Here is a 21,938-nt window from a genome sequence, read left to right as displayed (position 1 = left end):
ATCAAGTTGTTTGCTTTTAATGGCATGACCAGGATCAATAAGCAAACTGAAAAAATATTACACAGTCAGTAAAAGTCATAATGTAATGTATCAGTGGCCAAAAAATTGTTAGATTGTGGTTTCTGAATTCTTTCTTTACCTTCTCACATCCTTGGGTCTGAATAAACTGTCTGGTGTGTGTGTGTATGTATGTATGTGTGTTTGAATGTATATAATGTATGCATGTGTATAAAACAACCACCTAAGCATAGACACACCCATTCAAATAATCATCCATAAATCTTGTTTTATTTTTTGTCAGTTTCAACACTAAAAATATTTGAATGTGCAGAATTCTATGCACAAATTTCTATGCAAAATTATTCAGAAAAATGCCTTTGCTAAAAACTGAAGTTAAAATGAAGCTCTTTTATTTTTATGAAACTGATCAGAAGATGTTTCTCCACTTAAAATATCAATTTCATAAAATATTGCTATACATAGTAACATGGATGAATCTCAAAAGCATTATCTTAAGTGAAAGAAGTCAAAAACAAAGGATTGTACATTTAATGCTTCCATTTATATGAAAGTCTAGAAAAGGCAAAACTGTAGTAGCCAAAAGTAGTTTCCTGTGACTGAGGATGGGGAGGGGCATTGACTACAAAGCATGTGAATGGAGAAACCTTTTAGGGAGACAGAAGTGTTTTTTTTTTGTTGTTGTTGTTTGTTTGTTTTTGAGATAGAAGTGTCAGTGTTGTGGTGGTTATACAACTGTGCATGATTGTCAAAATTCATAAAAATTTGCACTAAAATTGGTGAATTTTTTTACATGTAAATTATACCACTACAAAACTGGGGAAAATTTAGTTTCTATAAAAAGGAGATAAAAATTTTTCTTCCAAAGTTAAATGTCATATACAATTGTAACTAAACATTTGGAAATCCAACTGAGTTTAAGATGGCAAATAATGGTTTTGTCATCTATCCCTGATTTTAAAATGTCTGCACATCTAGCAGGAAAAAAGAGGATGCACTTCCTGTGGGACTTTCTGAAGTGAATTTGATATGCCAAGCTTCAGAGAGATGTGATCAGTAATTACAGTGGGAGTTCCTGAAGAGACTTCAGTTTAAATGTTTTTCTAGTTGTCTCTTCACTTTAAATAGATACAGACAAATAAATAAGGATGAGAAGAGTTTTTTTTGTTTGTTTGTTTTTTAGGATTATGGTGTATTCTTTTTTTTTTTTTAAGATTTTATTTATTTTATTTGACAGACAGAGATTACAAGAAGGCAGAGAGGCAGGCAGAGAGAGAGATTGGAGGAAACAGGCTCCCTGCTGAGCAGATAGCCCGATGCGGACCTGATCCCAGGACCCTGAGATCATGGCCTGAGCCGAAGGCAGCGGCTTAACCCACTGAGCCACCCAGGCGCCCCGATAAGAGTTTTTTTTTTTTTAATCACATTTATTATTGTTTTCAAATTGATATTGGCAAATGGGACCAAGAGAAAATGAATAGGCTAAACTTTCTGTGTACATTACATAAAATCTTCCCTAGTTATTTTTGGACAAATGAGGAAATGATAGGTATTCCCCTCAGAAAGGTATATGGCTGAAATGGCTGTTTTCTGTGAAGCCAGAATCCAAGAACCCCAAATAATTTATCATACAGGATACAGCATGGATGTCTGGCATTTTAAAGTTTCCACTGGGCTTCATTTTAATACTGATTCTTAAAGAAACGAGAAGTTTATGGAGAAAAAATTGCATGCCAATTTAAGAAAAGGTGCAAAAGATTTCTCCTGGGTGTGAGTAAATACCTTTGGTTAGCACAAAGTTTTGTTTATGTCTGGAATTCTGCTTGTCAAACATCCTTTAGATTTTTAGAAAACAGTCATCTCTGCAAAAAATAATTTAGAAATAAACTATATCAGGAAGATGGCAGAAAGAGGCTGATTTTCTGGAAGGGATTGATTATAAAGAGTTGTAGATACTTATATGTATCTGCCTTGACTTTTGATGAATTCCTCTAGATGTGATTCATTTTGATTTTAGAAATGTTAGCAACAACACCTTTCAATTTAGGTCTTAGGAAAAAAATTAACATTTGCTGTCAAACTGACTGTTAAACATCCAAACCACATGACACTTATTTTCATCATTTTCACTTAAAAAAATTCCTTTACAAGCATTTAAGTACATTATCAAGCTAAACAGATTATATCAGAGAACAAAATGTGTTATTCATTCATCAGTACTTATAAGAATTTTGAAAACACATTGTGACTTAAACTCACTGTCTAGTCATTGGGAGTTTTGCACTGTTTGGTAATCATAACAAAAAGCTCTCACCAGTTTTCTGGGGTCCTATTACCAAGAATTTTGGTAAGCGATCACAGGTTTTTTCTTTTGACCAAATGTCTCTGTGGCGTTTGTCATCACAAGGATTCTAAATGGGAGAAGAATATAGAGATGTATTTTTTTGGTGAATGTCCAATGTGTGCTAAGAGTTTCAACTTTTTCTTTTTTTTTTAAGATTTTATTTATTTATTTGACAGAGATCACACGTAGGCAGAGAGGTAGGCAGAGAGGGAAGCAGGTTCCCCGCTGAGCAGAGAGCCTGATGTGGGGCTCGATGCCAGGACCCTGAGACCATGACCTGAGCTGAAGGCAGAGGGCTTAACCACTGAGCCACCCAGGTGCCCCGAGTTTCAACTATTTTTTTAAAAAAAGATGTACTTATTTATGTTAGCGAGAGAAACAGGGAGTGAGTAGGGGGAGGGGTAGAGGAAGAGGGAGAGAGAGAATCTCAAGCAGACTCTCTGCTGAGTGCGGAGCCCAAGGAGGGACTCGATCTAATGACCCTGAGATCATGACCAGAGCTGGAATGAAGAGTCAGATGCTCAACCAAGTGAGCCATCAGGTACCCTGAGTTATTCAACTCCTGTCCTTAAAGAGATATTCCAGGAAACAGAGTCATGGTCATGTGTCTTCTTTTAAATGAAGGCCTTGAAGCGGCATCAGGGAAGCTTTCAAGTAACTCCTTTCCATCCTGCAGTTGAGTTTCTACTGAGGTGTTGGGGGAGAGGAGACATTTCCACTGTGGGTAACAGCCTCCTAGCACTGAGGATTTAATATTTCTTCTGCTTTTGGCAGTTCTATGTCTTAATTGTGTGTGTGTATGTTTTAAATCGTGAGCCCCAACACAGTACTGGGCAGAGATTGTGCTTCCTGCTAACACGAAGGAAGGTACCCTCTTGCCATTCAATAAATAACTGAAATACAAGGTGTAAGGTTTTTTTTTTTTTAATTTTTTATTTTTTATAAACATATATTTTTATCCCCAGGGGTACAGGTCTGTGAATTACCAGGTTTACACACTTGACAGGTGTAAGGTTTTTATTCTGAGTAACTTTGAGTTATCTTGCTGCGCTTCAAAGAGGTACCCATCTGGCCATAATAAAACTATTTAAAGAGAGAGCAAAACACTTTTCAGTTGCCTTCAGAGGTTGGTAATTGTGTATAAAACTATAACTTTACAGATTATAATCCTAAAAAGCACCAGATTTTGGCAAAAAGGGTAAAATGAAGGTGAATTACCACCTCAGGGACCTGCTTTTGGTGTATAGTACCTGAACCAAAACGACTATATAAGATGGATCTAGTACATCCTTAATTTAGTACATCCTTAATTTCAACCACAAAGCACACATTATGTGAAGAATTGAAGTACCCTTTAATACTATTTCAGATATAGCAATCAGGACAGCCCTCTATTTCTATTAATATTACGGATATATGTAGTTAAATAAACTCTTTGGTTATTTACAATAAGCAACACATTAGTTAAGACTAAAGTGAGGGTATTCTTTTTGGTACTGGAAAAAAAAAAAGAGTTGTTTCAAACCTGTCACCTCATAATGATTTCAGTTTAAAAATAAGGTATTGAGGTGCCTAGGTGGCTCAGTCTTTTAAGCACCTGCCTTCAGCTCAGGTCATGATCTTGGGGTCTTGGGATGGAGCCCCGTGTTGGGTCCCTGCTCAGTGGGGAGTCTGCTTCTTCCTCTCTCTCTGCTCCTTCCCTTGCTCATGTTCTCTCTTTCTCTCAAATAAATAAAATTTTTAAGGAAATAAAAAAATATTAAAAGTGTTAAATCCGCAGGAAAATTGCATGTCTTTCCAGTGGCTAACATTTGGTGATATTTTGTAGTGGTTAAGAAAAAAAGACATGTGTTCTAGCAACTGCAAAGTAATATGTACTGATAATTCCACAAGCATCGACTTCCACATTCTAAAATGTATAGTTAAGTCTCCTGGAGTATCTGTTTGTGGTCAGACAGCAATCAGATAGATTACATTCAAAGCTGAATGAGCTGAGTATATAGTTCAAAGTTTACTGTGACTTCAGTCTGTGAAATTTACTTAGTTCCACTTCTGATGATTGTTATTATCATCAGCTCTCTAGTAACTCAGCAACTCTTGTTTAGAAGAGTGATTAAGAGCACAGCCTCTGGAGCCAGATGGCCTGGAACTTGCCTAGAATCCAACCTGTTTACCACTCTTCTACTCTTTTTAGCCGATTGCAATCTGCAGATTGATCCCTCACTCCTGACTGAAAACACTGCATCTATGAAACCCTTAGTGGAGGTTTCAGAATTTCATAATTCCTAATGGGCAGAGGGACAGAATTTTGCCCACTATGAAGCAATAATGTAAGACTGCAATTCAGGAAGAAATCGACTAACATTTACAAAATGCATTATTTTTTTTCCCCCAAATGCCTTTACTTTTCAGATTTGGATTATCTCATTGAACTCTAAGATATGTTTATGTTTATGGGATTAATTAATTATACCAATTATTGAAACCATGTTACCTGCCAGAGAGGGTCTTTTTGATCAGGAAAGAGCTCAAAATACTTGTGAGCCAGCTGCGCTGGGGGCAGGGTCTGAAGTCGCAAGTTGGTCCAGCTCTGCACGAAGTTGGCCAGATTAACAAATGTATATAGTCCCAGGCGGTCATTCCCATAGTTGGACAGATGTGTCATGAAAATGCTGATCTGAAAAAGGCAAATGACTTCAGTGTAAACACGAGTTATTTTAACCCTAGGGGGCAGCGCAATCATAGCAATGCTAGTTTTTTTCAGTAGTCTTTGCACAGGGTTTCAATTCATGTTGTATTTCTGAATTGTGGGCATATCCCAGATACTCTCATTATATTAATGCACATTAGAGGATGTGTTATTAATAAGGCTTGGTGAACACTTTTTTTGAGATTTTAATATATTTCATAACAACAACAACAACAACAATCAAAACAAGTCCAACTGCCATATATCCATGTTGGTGCAATTACTTTGATGCTGAATAGCATCCTAGATGCTCACACATAATTGCTTCATTATATCAGTGACCTAATTTGTGGCAGCAGAATCCCAAGAGATTGGAATTTTATAATTTCAATCTACTTAATTTGGCTTATAAGGTAGTACTTCCCGTTAAAGAATATAAGTAATCAGAGTATCACCATTAGTAGCATGAACTGAATATCGTCTGATTTGTATTTAATAGAGGCCACAATAACACAAGACTAGCGACTGAATTTTTCCTAAAATAAGTATTAACTATTTTCAATCAATAACTCTCAAACCCATTTCCATAGTCATTGGGTCTCTTATTTCGAATATCAGATACCTCCTTTAAGACAAGTATTCAGTGTTTAGCTAGATAAAATCAACTCTTCCTATGAAAGCAGCTGACCTAGATTGAATTCATGCACTGAAAACAAAATCACAGCATTTTCTTCATAATAAAATAAATTTAAATTCTACAGGTTTGATTAAATTGGTCTAGAATGTAGAATGGGCTTTTTGAAGCTATTGCTTCAAGTGAATGCAAATAGTTTTTGTTGGTGAACTGTTGACAAATGGAAATAATTCTGCATGAGATTTTCTATGGCAAAGAAACCACTGTCCCATTTATGCTGCTATAAAAAAGATCATAAAAATAATTCATGTGATAATAGTACTTTCCTAAAATATATAATGTTGTGTGAATTAATAGTAATAATAGTTATTATAATCATTATAATAATGAATATAATAGGTTCATTCATTAGAGACTGAAAGAAATGTTCAAGGAAATTTATTGAGGTAAAGTAGGAGAGATGAGAGAATGGTTACATTAAGATTTGATACAATGAATCAGAAAAAATCTAATTACAACTATGAATAAGAGGAAACAGCGATATCCTTTATTCTATAGAATAAGTCCTGTTGGCTTTTATATGAAAAGCTTCAACTGTGATCAAGAATATTGAACTGTATTTCTTTTCACTCTGCCTGAACATATTTTAAGTCCTAGAACTTTCACAAATAAAATACGTTGAGAGTAACTTTATTTTTTTTTTTTTTTATTTATTTTTTTTTTTTAACTTTAAATAGCTACCAGGGAACTGATGCAGTCATGGAATTGATAAACAAGACTTTTACTATATTGGGTATTTCTGAAAAATGAGACTTCTAAAATTTAACCTTCTGTTTATTTTTATAGTAGCTTCAGTTCTATGTGTTGTTCCCCTTTCCTTTCTTCTCCAAAATTTATCAAAAAATCACCTGTTGAGAGACTCAAGACAATCATGTTACATTTGAAAATTCCTTTCTAATGTCTGTTAGAGGCAGTCTTTCATCATTTGTTTGTTTGTTTATTTATTTATTTATTTGACACAGAGAGAGAGAGAGAGAGAGCGCACAAGCAGGCAGAGAGGCAGGCAGAGAGAGGGAGGAAGCAGGCTCCCTGCGGAACAGAGAGCCTGATGTGGGGCTCGATCCCAGGACCCTGAGATCATGACCTGAGCCGAAGGCAGAGGCTTAACCCACTGAGTCACCCAGGCGCCCCCATCATTTGTTTTATATGCCACATTTTTCAAGTAGCTCAACAAAAACAGCAGAGTACTTCAAGTTGCTTATTAAATGAAAAAATGTTAACACAATGTAATATGTATATATATATATAAATTAATCTACTTATCCACTGGTTTATATTTCTTGCTTTATTTGTGAGAAATTTATCAATTCATCTATGTGTCTCTATTTTCACTTGAATAGCATCTGCATTGGGCATAAAATGGGATATGTGGAGATACTGTGTGACTTTGTGATACTAACACATTTGAACTCTCTTTGAATTTACATTTCAACCCCGAAAACATTTTACTCTGACATTTAAAGCAGAGTGTCACTGTTTTACCTATATGAGTATAGAAAGTAAAAAATGCTACTCCGTCTACTAAAGACAGAGGCACTCCAGAATGAGCTGTGAGCTAGTTAATGACAATGCTTTTGATGAAAGTTAACCTGATTGGAAAAAATTAAGGTAATACTTTTAAGGTGTTGGATTTAATCCTGTAAAAGAAAAGCTACTTAGCTGCTAGCCATGGAACCTTCCCCAGGTTTTCAGCTCTTCTTTTGTATATCTCATTAACATAATGCAAAGTGCATCATTAGCAAAAGGACTGTTTCAATGTGATGGTTTTGTAGTATGTGTTACCTCAAGACATTTTCAGACTTTGAACTCAAGCCTGGGATTGTTTTGTTTTTCTAAGAAATACAGGGTCACGGAGGGAATATAATTGGTCAGAACATAAAGTAACTTCTTTTTAAATAGTGTGTCTGTAGGGTGTGTGTGTGTGTGTGTGTGAGTGTGTATCATAATATTCTCTCTACACATGGAATATTCTATATCTTTTGCTGAACATGTAACCTCTCCAAGTTTTCTTTATTAATTTTTAGTTAGGAAGGTATGCACTACAAACAACAGGACTAGTGAGAACAGATGTGTAATGACAATATTTTGGTAAAGTAATTAGTTTGTTTTCCAGACAGTATTTCTTTCTTACTCTTGTTCTGACCTATGACAACTGTAATGTCGCTTTATTTCTTGGCAATAGTTTCTGCTGGAATAGAAACAAGGAAGCTTGAAAGGGTTACCAGTTCAGGGAAAATAGATACTAATCATTCCCTAGAGAGGATGCCTTTATAATTTTTGAGTGCTTCAGAACTAAGGATTTGTTTGTCTTTTTAAAAAGTGTAAATGTATCAAAATAAATTATCTTTATCCAACATGTAGAATCTAATAAGAAAGAAAACGTCATGAAGTTACAACTGCATTTCTACAACAGTTTTTGTTTCATGCATACTATAAGTAATTGTTACCAAAAGGACTAATTAGCTGCTTAAAACTCAAATCATTGGAAACTCTGGAAAAGGTATAAATTTTGTTTAACAGTTGAAAACATTCTTTCTAGCCTGATAGACACAGACATGTTTAACAACATACTCACTATGATTATTTTTCTGTAAAAAGCAAAAGCTAAATGCCAAATAGCATATACAGTGGTATTTATGGAAGAGGAAGCAGATTATCATTGTGGCTAAGAGAAAGGTGTGGACAGCTTTATCTCACTTTCTAGCCTCAACCATATGATGAATCTAGTAAGTTCCAGGTATTGGAGATGCATGAATCACTACCAAGAAGAATAAGGAGCAAAACATGTGTCCTGGTGTAAAAGCAGTTGACAGCACAGTAATCTGTTTCTTTTGAGGTCAAGGGGAGGGGAGAGGAAATAGGGTTGTAAAAAAGTGTGTTACTTCTAATATTTATTATAAACCATACCATTTATGACCAAATCCACAAACATTTTTCTTATCCTACTGCTAGAAATGCTCTGCCGGGTTTGGGTGTGAAAATATAAATATGTGATGCCCATTCTTGTAAGTAGTATTTGTGGAAAAATGCAGAATTCAAAAGGCACAGAAGAATTTACAGTGAAAAATGTCTGCCTCCCACTTCTGTCCTTCAGCCAAGCAGTTTTGTTTGGGTATTCTTCCAGTTGAACAAAGAATCAAAAGCCTGAACATATATCACAGATCCCATAGGCAGTTTATAAAATTTCAGGTCACCAGACCTTACACTCAGTGATTCTGATTTGCTAGATCTGGAAGATGCCCTGGTACCTGCATTTTATTTTATTTTATTTTAATTTTTAAAAAATATTTTATTTATTTATTTGACAGAGATCACAAGTAGGCAGAGAGGCAGGCAGAGAGAGAGGATGGGAAGGAGGCTCCCTGCTGAGCAACGAGCCCCATGCAGGGCTCGATGCAGGGCTCGATGCAGGGCTCGATCCCAGGACCCTGAGATCACGACCCGAGCTGAAGGCAGAGGCTTAACCCACTGAACCACCCAGGCGCCCCTGGTACCTGCATTTTAGATCATTCCCATTGTCTTGAAGCAGGTACCACTGAAATATAATTTGAAGAAAACTGGCTAGACCCATTGTTTTTTCTCATAGAAAAGATTCCATTTGCCAAAAGCCATTGTCTTTTTGTAGTTTGTTTTGAATACATTTTAAAAACAGACGTGTCCTGTTAAGTCCATAAGTGTATTTTGATGTCCTAGCCTCAGAACTATCCCTAGCACAAAGAACTTGATAAGTGCTCTTGGCCTGCCTTTTGAGGGTTTCTGTACTGTTGACATATGTATGTAGATGCACAGAAAGCTGATTAACAAGAAGAGAGAGAGAGGGAGATCTGGCCCATATAGACATGTGCAACTGGTTCCTAATTCCCCTTCAATCCTATGTTTGTTATTATTACTATTACTATTATTTTTTTTAAAGATTTTATTTATTTATTTGACAGACAGAGATCACAAGCAGGCAGAGAGGCAGGCAGAGAGAGAGGAGGAAGCCGGCTCCCTGCTGAGCAGAGAGCCCGATGCGGTGCTCAATCCCAAGACCCTGGGATCATGACCAGAGCTGAAGGCAGAGGCTTTAACCCATTGAGCCACCCAGGCGCCCCTATTACTATTATTTTTTAACCAAAGCAAAATTTTTCTCCATTTCCACATGTACTTCTCAGATTCTTTTTTTTTTAAATTTTATTTTTTTATTTATTTTCAGCATAACAGTATTCATTATTTTTTTCACCACACCCAGTGCTCAGATTCTTATTACCTTCTTATTACCTTCTCCATTGAAAAGACTGATTTGCATATTTATTTTTACTTTTTTCATGGCATTTAAAATGTTGTGTGGCAGAGGACAAACATACAGTAATTCTTTGGAGAAAAAAAAGGAAAACAGTTTATATTTATGAAGTAGTAATCAAACTCTGGGAGTTCATTTTTACTATCATGAAAATATATGAGTTCCACCATGGGCAAGATTGCCCTCCATTACATAAGCACAGGTCTTTCTGGAAAATAAATAAATAAAAAAAATCTGGATTAGAAGGCTATTCTAATGATGGTTTGAACCCACAAATAGTTCCTCATTGCCTTCTGAATTAAATAAAATTCAGGATGTCATCCTTAGTGATGACATCGTTCTAGGTGACCTTTACAGTCTTCCCTTGTATCCTGGTTCTGTTCCTCAGGCACCAGTCAGCTTGGCTTCCTTACTCCCTGCCGGTGCTTCCTGGTCTTGCCTACGTCTTGGCCGACCTCCATGGCTTTGTTTATGCAGTTTCTTCTGTCTGCACTTTTCTACCTATCTCAATTCTATATATATATCCTGCTTCAATTCTATATATATATATTTAGATATAGATATAGATATATCAATTCTATAGATATATCTATCTATATATATATCTCTATGTCTTCAGATCTCTCCAAGCAAATTCAGTCTTTTAACAAAATGAGCTCCAGAGCACCACTGTTAGGTCTTTCCAACATTTTCTTACTCTGGCTTGTATTATCCTTTTTAAAAAGTTATTGCTTTATTTGTGTCTAGATTGCTAACTTCCCTGGGGCTGACACAGTGCCATTTCAACTTTATTCTCTGAACTACTTGTGATATTTGGCATGTGCCTTGAGTTGGCACCACTTATCTCATTTGTAAGGTGGGGAAAATCTAGGGTTAGTTGTTTTTTCAGTGCCATTCGTTCTGGTAAATCCTTAGCACCATTCAAATTGTGGCCTTCTTAATGATTGATTCTCACCTCTGTTTACCTGTAGTCCTCTGCCTGTTTACCTGTAGTCCTCTGCCTGAATCCTGCCTAGTCTTCACTTACTCGACCACCTCCTGCTTCTGTTTCCTGTGAAACTTCCTTTGTAAATAAACTAGATCTTTTAGGCCTTTGACTTTGGCCTGCACAGTGGTTAAGACAAACCACAGAGGCTCTTAACTCTAGGAAACAAACTGATGGTTGCTTGAGGGGAGATGGGTGGGGGTTGGGGTAACTGGGTGATGGGCATTAAGGAGGGCGCTTGAAGGAATGAGCACTGGGTGTTTTATGTAAGTGATGAATCCCTAAATTCTACCTCTGAAACTAATGATACACTCTATGTTAACTAAATACAATTTAAATAAAAAATGTATAAAACAATAAATAAAAATGCCCAATTTTCATTTAAAAAATGGGTTCTGCTACCTACTGGTTTGTTGATTTTTAATTTACTCGTCTAAAAGAAAAAAAAAAGATATAAAAAAGTAACTATCTCACTGTGTTGTTTTGTTAATTGAGTTCAATAAAACAAAACATTTAAAGAACTGCTTGATTACATAGTAATTGCTTAATAAATTATAGCTATTTATTGTTGTTATTATCCATATATTATTAGTATTTTGGAGGAATACCAAAATAGCTTATAGCTTCCTTCCAGCGGTTCATCAACCTTATCTATATCTCTAGGATCTTAATTCTCGTTTTTTTCTGCATCTGTCAGGGTCCATCTGATCACTTGCTCTAGCAGGCAGGATTCTGTGGTGAACAATTAGAACTCATCTCCTACTATCACATTCAGATATCCCAAATCATCTTTTTGCGTGAGACTTTATATCAATTTTTCATTCAGTTCTTTCAGTTTCCACATTCCACGTATGGATTGTTCAGCACACTAGAGAAAAGAACACATAATGCCCAATCTCAGTGACGCCTCCATACTCCTGGAGATTCTTACTCAAGATCCTCAGTTCCCTTCAGCGGCTCAATCTTCCCTCCTGCCCTTGAGGCCTTCCGTTTCACCTCCACTCTCCTCAACCTCCCTAGGTATCCCTCGCATGATCAGCTGGGAGTAATGGTCATCAGGCAGGAGCTCTTTCAACTTTCTAGTGCCCTTAACAGACATTTGTCCTTTTCCCCCAGTTTTATTGAGAAATAACTGGCATACGTTATTGTGTAAGTTTGAGGAGGACAGCGTGATGGCTTGATTACATATATTGTGATATGATTACCACAGGAGGTTCAGCTAACACCCATCTTCTCTTATAGATACAATAAAAAGAAAAGAAAGAGGAAACGAATGAATGGAAGAGTTTTTTCTTGTGATGAGAAACTGAGGATTTACTCTCTTAACATTTTATTTACCATCCAGCAGTGTTAGCTCTAGTCATCACGATGTACTTTACATGCTTAACACTTATTTATTTTATAACTGGACGTCTGTACTTCTTGACCATCTTTCTCTAGTTCCCACTCCTCCCACTCTCTGCCTTTGGTACTCTGTAACTACAAGTCTGATCTTTTTATTTATTTTTTTTCTATGAGTTCGTTTTTCTTTTTAGATTCCGCATATAAGTGAGATCAGACTGCATTTGTCTTTGACTGACTCATTTCACTTAGCCTAATGCCTTCAACATCCATCCCTGTTGTCACAAGTATTAAGATTTCCCCTTTTTTTGTGGCTGAATAATATTCCAGTGAGTTTGTGTGTATCACGACTTCTTTATCTATTCGTCCATCAGTATATACTTAGGTTGTTCCCATGCCTTGGCTATTGTAAATACTGCTGCCATGAATATGGAGGTACAGACATCTTTTTGAGTTAATGTTTCATACATTCCCAGAAGTGGAGTTGCTAGACTACAAAAATTAAAGACTGTCTTTAATTTTTTGAGGATTCTTCATACTGTTTTCCACAGTGGTTATATAAATTTACAATTTACACAGGGGTTCCCTTTTCTCTACATCTATGCCAACATTTCCTATGGCTTATTCTTTTGATGATGGCCATTCTAACAGGTATGAGGTGATAGCTTTTTGTGGCTTTGACTTGCTTTTCCCTAATGACTAGTGATGTTGGCATCTTTTCGTGTACCCATGCCTTTATATGTCTTCTTTGGAAAAATGTCTATTCAGACCCTTTGCCCATTTTAAGTTATTTTTATTTGTTGTTTGTTTTTCTTTTCTTTTTTATATTTATTTTCTATTGAGTTGTGTGAGTTCTTTAAATGTTTTGAATATTGACTTCTTATTAGATATATAGTTTGCAAATATTTTTTCCCATTCTGTAGGTTGTCTGTTCCTCTTTGATGGTTTCTTTTGCTATACAGAAGCTTTTTAGTTTGATGTAGTCCCATTAGTTTATTTTTGATTTGTTGCTTGTGCTTTAGGTGTCCTATCCAAAAAATCATTACTGTGACCGATGTCAAGGAATTTTGTTCCTCTGTTTTCTTCCAGGTCTTACATTTAAGGCTTAAACCATTTTGGGTTAATTTTTGTGAATGGTGTAAGAAATAGGTTCACTTTCATTCTTTTACATGTGAATATTCAATTATCCCAACATCATTTTTTGAAGAGACTCTCTTGTCTCCACTGAGTATTCTTAGCTCCCTTGTCAAATATTAGTGGACTGACTATGCTTGGCTTTGTTTCTGGGCTCTCTATTCTATTTTGTTACTCTCTTTGCCTGTTTTTATGCCAGTACCATACTGTGTTCATGCCCATAGCTTTATAGTACAGCTTGAAATCAGGAAGTATGATACTTCCTGTTTTGTTCTTCTTTCTCAGGGTTTTCTTTGGCTATTTAGGGGCTTTGTTCCCAATAAATTTTAGAGATTTTATTCTACTTCTATAAAAAATGGCATTGAGGCCACGATTGCCAAACTATGGAAAGAGCCAAGATGCCTTTCAGCAGATGAATGGACAAAGAAGATATGGTCCATATATTCAATATTAATATATTCAATGAATATTCACATATTGAATGGAATATTATGCCTTCATCAGAAAGAATGAATACCCAACTTCTGTATCAACATGGATGGGAGATTATGCTGAGTGAAATAAGTCAAACAGAGAGAGTCAATTACCAGATGGTTTCACCTACTTGTGGAGCATAAGGAATAACATGGAGGACATTAGGAGAAGGAAAGGAAAAGTGAATTGGGGGAAATCAGAGGGGGAGACAAAGCATGAGAGACTGTGGACTCTGAGAAACAAAGAGGGTTTTGGAGGTGGAGGAATAGGTGAGCCTGGTGATGGGTATTAAGGAGGACATGTATTGTGTGGAGCATTGGCTGTGGTACATAAGCAATGAATCAGGGAACACTGAAAAAATAAAATAAAATTTTAAAAAATGCCATTAAAGGTGCCTGGGTGGCTCAGTGGGTTAAAGCCTCTGCCTTAGGGGGATGGAGCCCCACATTGGGCTCTCTGCTCAGTGTTATCTGTAAATAGAGACAGTTTTATTTTTTTCTTTCCAATTCTGATAACTTTTTCTTTTTCTAGCCAAATACTCTAGCTAGGACTTCTAGTACTATGTTGAATTGACGTGGTAAGAGTGGGCACCCTTGTTTCTAATTTTAGAGGAAAATTTTCATCCTTTCACCACTGAGTATGATGTTAGCTCTGGGCTTGTCGTATATGCATGCCCCTTATTATGTTGAGATATGTTCCTTTAATGCCTAATTTGTTAAGAGTTTTTATCATGAATGGATGTTGAGTTTTGTCAGGTGCTTTTTCTGCATCTATTGAGATGATCATTTTTTTTTCTTTTCTTTTATTCTGTTACTGTGCTATATTAATGTGATGTGTCACATTAATTGATTAGCTTCTGTTGAACCATCCTTGCATCACAGGGATAAATCCCACAAGATCATGGTGAATGATCCTTTTAATGTGCTGCTGAATTCAGTTAGCTGGTATTTTATTGAGAATTTGTATATCCATGTTCATCAGAAATACTGGCATATAGTTTTCTAGTAGTGTCCTTTTCTGGTTTTGGTATCCCCTTACTACTTGTCTCATTAAATGAGTTAGGGGTTTTTCAAAAAAAATTGAGAAGTATTAGTGTTTTTTAAGTGTTTGGTAAAATTCAGCAGGGAAACCATTTGGTCCTAGGCTTTTCTTCATTGGGAGATTTTTAATTACTGATTCAATTGTCCTACTAATAATTGGTCTATTCAGATTTTTAAAATTTATTCCCGATTCAGGTTTGGTAATTGTATGTATGTTTTTAAGAATTTTTCCATTTCTTTTTAAGTTGTCCAGTTTCTTGGCATATAGTTCTTCATAGTACCTCTTATGGTCCTTTTAATTTCTGTAGTATTAGTTGCAATGTCTCCTTCTTCATTTACAATTTTGTTGATTTGGGTCCTTTCTCTTTTTCCTTGGTTAGTCTAGCTATGGCTTTGTCAATTTTATTTATCTTTTCTAGAAACCAACTCTTGGTTTTCTTAATATTTTCAATTTTTTTCTGTCCTCTATTTCATTTATTTCTGTTCTAATTTTTATTATTTCCTTCTTTTTGCTCACTGTGGGCTCAGTTTGTTCTTTCTCTAGGTTTTTTGAAGTATAGAGTTAGGTTATTTGAAAACTTTTGCTTCCTAATATTGGTGTTTCTTGCTATAAATTTCCTTCTTAGAATGCTCTTGATGCATCGCATAAGTTCTGGTATGGTTACATTTCCACTTTTGTTTGTTTCAAGAAACTTGTTAAAATTTATTTTTAAATTTCTTATTTGATCTAGTGTTTGTTCAGAAAAGTATTTTTTAGTTTCCTTGTGTTTGTGAATTTTCCAGTTTTCCTTTTGTTACTTATTTTTAGTTTCATGCCATTGTATTCAGAAAAGATACCTGGTGTGATTTCAGTCTTCTTAAATTTGCTAAGACTTGTGGCATAACATATGGTCTGTCCTAGATAATGTTCCACGAGTGCTTGAGAAGAACGTACATTCTGCTATTGTTGGATAGAATGTTCTGTATATGTCTGTTAGATCCATTTGGTCTATAGTGTTGTTCAAATCTGGTTTCCTTATTGATTCTCTGTTTGGATAATCAATTCGTTATTGAACGTGGAGAATTAAAATCTCCAACTATTATTGTATTACCATTTAGTTCTCCTTTTAGCTCTGTTAATTTTTGCTTTAAATAGTTTATAGGTGCTCTAGTGTTGGATGCAAAAATATTTACAATTGTTATGGCTTCTTGAGTTACTGGACCTGTATATAGTGACCTCCTTTGTCTCTTTTTACTATTTCTAGTTCAAGTCTACTTCACTGATGTAAGGATAACTACCTCTGCTTTTTTTTGTTACCATTTGCTTGAAATGTATTTTTCTATCCCTTCCCTCTCAGCCCATCCATGTCTTTAAAGCCAAAGTGAGCTTTTTTGTAGGCAGCATGCAGTTGGTTCCTGTGGGTTTTTTTTTTTTCTAATGGAATCAGCTATTCTGTATCTTTTGATTAGATAATATGCTTATGTTTAAAGTAATTATTGTTAGGGAAAGACCTTTTATTGCCATTTTATTCATTGTTTTCTAGTTGTTTTGTAGATTCATTTTTCCTTTCCATTTTCATTTTCCTTCCTGTTGTCTTTTTTTAATGTGTTTTGATCTCTCTTGATATGACTATGTTCTGGCTTCTTTATCACCTTTGTGCAATTATTGCAAGATTTTTCTTTGTAGTTGCCATGAGGCTCAATAAAATATTGTAAACTTATAACACCCTATTTTAAACTTATAATAACTTAAGCTCAATAAAATTCATATACTTTACACTTTTACTTCTCTTCAGCATATTTTACATTACTACTGTTACAATTCACTTGTTTTTCATATTGTGCAATTAATAACAGATTATAGTATTTATGCTGATTTTTGGTACATATATATATTTTTTAACTTTTAAGCTAGAATTGTGAGTTATGCACCACTGTTGCCATATTGCAAAATCTAACTTTGACATATATTTGCTATTACCAGTGAGGTTTATGCTATCTTTTTTGTGTTTTTAGGATATTAATTAACGTTTTTTACTTCCACTCAGAAAACTCCCTTTAGTATTTCTTGTAAGGCATATATGGTGGTAATGAACTCTCTGTTTTTGTTTGTTTAAGAACATTTTTATATCCTTTATTTCTGAAGGATTGTTTTGCTGGATATACAATTTTTGGTTGAGTTATTTTCTTTCAATATTTTGAATATGTCATCCCATTTTCTCCTGGCCTGAAAAGTTTCTGTTGAGAAATCCACTGATAGCCTAATGGAGGTTCCTTTGTATGTAACTTCTTTCTTTCTTCTTGCCCCTCTTAAATTCTTTCTTTGTCTCTGACTTTTGATAATTTAACTGAATGTGTTTTGATGTATCCCTATATAGGTTTAACCTATTTAGGATTCTTTGGGTCTCACAGATTTGGATAACCTTTCCTTTCCCAGGTTTGGGAACTTTTAAGGCATTATTACTTTAAATATATTTTCTGTTCTTTTCTTGTCCTCTTCTTTTTCTGGAATTCTCATAATACAAAAATGTGTTTCTTTTCATTGTGTCCTATAATTTTCACAAGTTTTCTTCATTCTTTTTCATTTTTTCTTTTGCTTCTCTCAGTAATTTCCAATGTCCTATACTCCAGGTTGCTAACTCTTTATTCTGTGAGGTTGAGTGTACTTTTGAAACTCCATTAAGTTCTTCAGTCCAGTTATTGCATTTTTATCTCTCTTTTGATGGTTGCTATTTTTTTTTTTTGCCAAGCTTCTCATTTTGTCATGTACTGTTTTCCTAATTTCCTTTAGTTGTCTATCTGTGTTTCCTTGTAGTTCACTAAGATCCTCAAAAGGATTATTCTGAATTCTTTTTCTGACAGTTCTTAGAGTCAGATATTGGAGATTTATTAGGTATCTTGTTTTGTTTTGTTTTTGGTAGTGTCATATTTACCTGATATTTCATGGTCCTCGATTCCTTGCATTGTATCTGTATATTTTCATAATGGGACTCCTCTTCCAGACTTAACAGTTTGCCCTGGCAGAGACAGTTCTTCACTAGCCAGTTCAGTTTGGGTTTCTGGGTATGTTTGCTAGTAATACTTTTGGACAAGTGGGGCCTGCTATGGTCTATTTGTGGGTGAGACAACTGTTGAAGCCCTGAGAACAGGGATGGGGGATTTGCCAGTAGTTGAGAACAGCTGGATAATCAAGTTGGCTTACTTCTATACCCAAGAAAGGCTGTAGGATGGACTCTGCAGTTGCCTGAATTCTCTGGTCATGTTTACTAAATGCTTGACACTGAGTACTACATTCAGTAGTGGATAGGGCTGTGAATTAGCTTTCCTGCCTTGGCAGGGCAGCAGGCCAGGGCCCAGGGCCTATACTCATTGTTAGGGGGCTCCAATCAGACCTGAGTATTCATGGAATTCCCTGGTCTGAAGAAACTACCAGTTTTTCTCTGTAGACAAGGCAAGCCACAGGCTGTGCTCTCTGTTCAAATTCCACTGTACATAGGGCTGTTTAATGGTCTGTACAACTTCCTGTTCTCTGATTAGTTTCTCCAGTCAGATAGGCTGAAGGATTTATTCAGCAATGAGTGGAGCTATGAGTTAAATTCCCAGAATGGGAGCAATGGAATAAACAGCTCTAAAACTGGTAGAGCACTTTGTTGTTATAAGTTCCCTGGCTGCACAGGGCCACTGACTTTGCTCAGTAAACCATTGGTTCTGTCTGTTCTTCTCTTGGCTTGAGTGCCCCTAGGCCTCAGAGATTTCGGGTAGTTTTGTCAGTCCTTCTGGTCAGATGGGGCTGGAAGATGGTTAGCTGGGGCTTCTCAGTGTGTTGGGCTACATCTCAACCCCTTGTCTGGGTTGAAGCTCCTTGTCTGGGCGACTGCAGGCTACTCTCAATATCCTAAATAGGCTGTCTAGTTGGGATGGGCCAGGAGACACTCTTAGCTGTGGCTATGAATTAATTCCCCTGTCTGTGCATAGCATGGAAAGTCTCCATATCTGGTACTGGCTTTGCTCTGAGGGTGACTGACTCTGCTCTCCTACCTCTTGGCTCAAGTGCCACTGGTCACATAGCTTCCAGGAGTTGTCACCAGCCTTCTGGTCAGTGGGGCTGAAAGGGACTCTTCACAGTTGGTGAGGAAGTGACTCAGCACTTAGCCTGTGTGGGCAAAGCAGGCTGTAGGGCTGGTAGAACTCTTCATTTGAAGATCTGAATCAGGCAGCTTTGTATCCTGCCAAATTCCCTGGTCAGAATGTGCTCCCAACTTGGTCCTGCATATGATCAGAGCTATGGGTGGGGATTACTACTTGGGTACTATAGAGATGAACTTGGACTACCAGGATCTGTATGCTGGTTGTTCCATTTTACTCCCCACTTCTCCAGCACAGCCAGATTTCCAGTGGCTGGGCCCTGCAGATTATCCTGCAGTCCCTATGGTATGAGATCAGAATAAGGGCTCCCACAAAGTGGCCCAAATGCTTGTGCAGGTTGGTTGTCATCTCTGGGTTCTCTTTCCCCACTAGGGGAACTGAAGTGTTAGGAAAGACATCTCTATGTGGTGATATGCTATCCTGTGGGAGGAACAATGTGGCAAACATATGTCACTTCCTACACCAAGTGAGGATGCAGTCTCACTTGGTCTATAAGGTACAAGGCTGTGCTTCAGCCTCACTGCCATGTTCTAGGATTCTCTCAGTGGTGTCTTGCTCTTGAATAGATGTTAGTTGTTCTTGTGAAAGTGAATGAAGTCAGGAATGATCTGTGTTGCCAACATGGTCAGCCAGACGTATTTTATTTTGCATCCAGTACTAATATATCTCCCAGTGCTTTCCACTCCATCTACTTTCAGCTCCCAAGAGATCTCATTCTATCACTTACACCTCTGTTTTCCTCTCTTTTTAGTTCTCTCTACTTGTCCCTCCCTTATACCTGAAAACATGCCTCAATTCCCTCTCATCTTAGGCTCTCACCTCAGTGCTTATCTTTTCTAGCTACTGTCCATCCCAGCCAAATTCTTCAGAAGAGCAGTGTATAGGTGCTGTCTTTAGTCATCAGTTTTGTCTTCCAATCTGGCTTTTGTCCACACCATGCCACTAAAAATGCCCTGTCGAAGACGAGCAATGGCCTCAAATTACATAGTCGTGTGGATATTTGGTAGTTTTAATCCAGGCTGCTGTATTTGGCAATACTCCATTCGACCACACATAAGTTTTTCTCCTTTCTTGTTTTTTTTTGGGGTCTGTTTTCTCCTATTTCTCTTTTCCTGGATTCCTCTTTCTCCATGTTCCCCTTGAATAGCTGGTGTTTCTTAGGGTTTTATTTTTTGCTGTCCTTAGGTGGAAGCACCATAATGATTCTCAAATCTCTAACTACCATTCATATATTTGTCCTAAATTTTATACACAAACATCTAAGTTTTTAGTTAATCTGAATATCCCATAGCATCTCACTTTAAACATGGCGAACTTGAGCTCAATATATGCTCACAGGAAAGTGGAAGTAGGTTCTAGGAGAGCAGAGCTCTCATTTACTTCATCATTGCTAGATCCCTGGTACCTAACCACTGGCAGGTGTTCTGTAAATGAATGTTTGAATGAATGAATCTTTACATCAAGAGTTTGTATCCCCAGGACCTCGATCCCAGCATCATGACCTGAGCTGAAGGCAGAGGCTTTAAACCACTGAGCCACCCAGGTGCCCCAAAGAGTAGCTACATTATTCTGTTTTGTCTTCTTAGAGCAGAGGACAAAAAAATCAGTTTTTTTCAGAGATAGCCAGTCTAGTAGTTGTTGTTTATTTATTTGACAGAGGTCACAAGTAGGCAGAGGCAGGCAGATAAAGAGAGGGGGAAGAAGGCTTCCCACTGAGTAGAGAGCCCGACGAGGGGCTCGACCCCAGGATCCCAGGACCACAACCCGAGCCGAAGGCAGAGGCCCCAACCCACTGAGCCACGCAGGAACCCCAAGAGTTTGTGTTCTTTTTGTACTCTGTTTTGTCTGAGGTCACTACTTATCATATTGTCATCAAGCCAAAAAGCTTAGAGTATTCCAAATACTTACAGCTCCTTTTCATAGTTAGCTTATCTGCTTTGTCAATATAATATTTTTTTATAAATCTATTTCTTCCTCTCTATCCCTATGTGTACTTGCCTAGTTCAGCCCCTCTTTGCATTTTGTTCTGTGCTCTTTAAAAGCCTTCTAACTGGTGTTCCTTCTTTCAGTGTTCTCTTCTAATCTGTCCTCTAAAAAAGTGCTGTCCCACATAAATAATTTAAGATTTTTAGTAGTCATATTACAAAATGAAAACAACTGAAATTGTAATAATATATATAATCTGGTATATTAAAAATATTATCATTTCAGCATGTAGTCAACATAAATATTATTAATGAGATTGTGGCATTTTTTGGGGTAGTTTTCAAAACCTGGTATGTTATTTTTATACTTCCAGTATGTCCCATTGTGGGATAGCCCCATTTCAGGTGTTTAATAGTCACCTGTCATTTGTAGCTACTATACTGTAGAGTGCAGCTTTAAAGTCTGTGCCCTTAATACTTCTAGAGTCCATCATGACTAGACCCTACCTTCTTCTCATTTTCGTATCTTTCCGTTTGCTTTCATTTACTTTCCATTCCAACAAATGCCTCCATGCATTTGTAGATGTTTCTTCTTCCTCCTACCTGGAATACCCTCTTATCTCTTTCCAATCTGTGACATTCCCAGTTTTAGGTGACCGCTACCTCTTATGTATCTCTAATGTATCTTGTGCTGTTTTATAACAACATTGATGTAAGTTGCCTTTGCTCCTTTATGTTACTCTGGCTAAACTGTGAGCTCACCAAGAGCAGGGACCATGTATTTATATCTATAGTTATATGCATGTTTCATTAAAGAAACATTTGTTGAACTTAATTTGATTACAGAATAGACTACAAATGAGTGTTTGTTGAATTGAATTGAAGTC

The 21,938-nt window shown here is 36.6% G+C and overlaps 1 protein-coding gene across 3 annotated transcripts in view; it reads right to left on the bottom strand.

Moving 5' to 3' along the window:
• The window catches only part of NDST3 (N-deacetylase and N-sulfotransferase 3), a 177,667-nt gene that overhangs the window by 25,387 nt on the left and 130,342 nt on the right, over positions 1–21,938 (bottom strand). For all 3 annotated transcript variants that reach the window (XM_004748013.3, XM_004748012.3, XM_045087507.1), the window contains exons 7-8: positions 4,857–5,039; positions 2,333–2,429 (exon numbers count right to left, since the gene is read on the bottom strand). In XM_004748013.3, the coding sequence (XP_004748070.1) occupies positions 2,333–2,429; positions 4,857–5,039 (280 nt within the window). The remainder of the gene's footprint in view (positions 1–2,332; positions 2,430–4,856; positions 5,040–21,938) is intronic.

The sequence above is a fragment of the Mustela putorius genome, unplaced genomic scaffold (assembly GCF_011764305.1).
Source record: "Mustela putorius furo isolate JIRA1106 unplaced genomic scaffold, ASM1176430v1.1 tig00001215_pilon_pilon_pilon, whole genome shotgun sequence".
Taxonomy (NCBI): Eukaryota; Metazoa; Chordata; class Mammalia; order Carnivora; family Mustelidae; genus Mustela; species Mustela putorius.
This window is presented reverse-complemented; position numbering and strand designations above follow the sequence as displayed.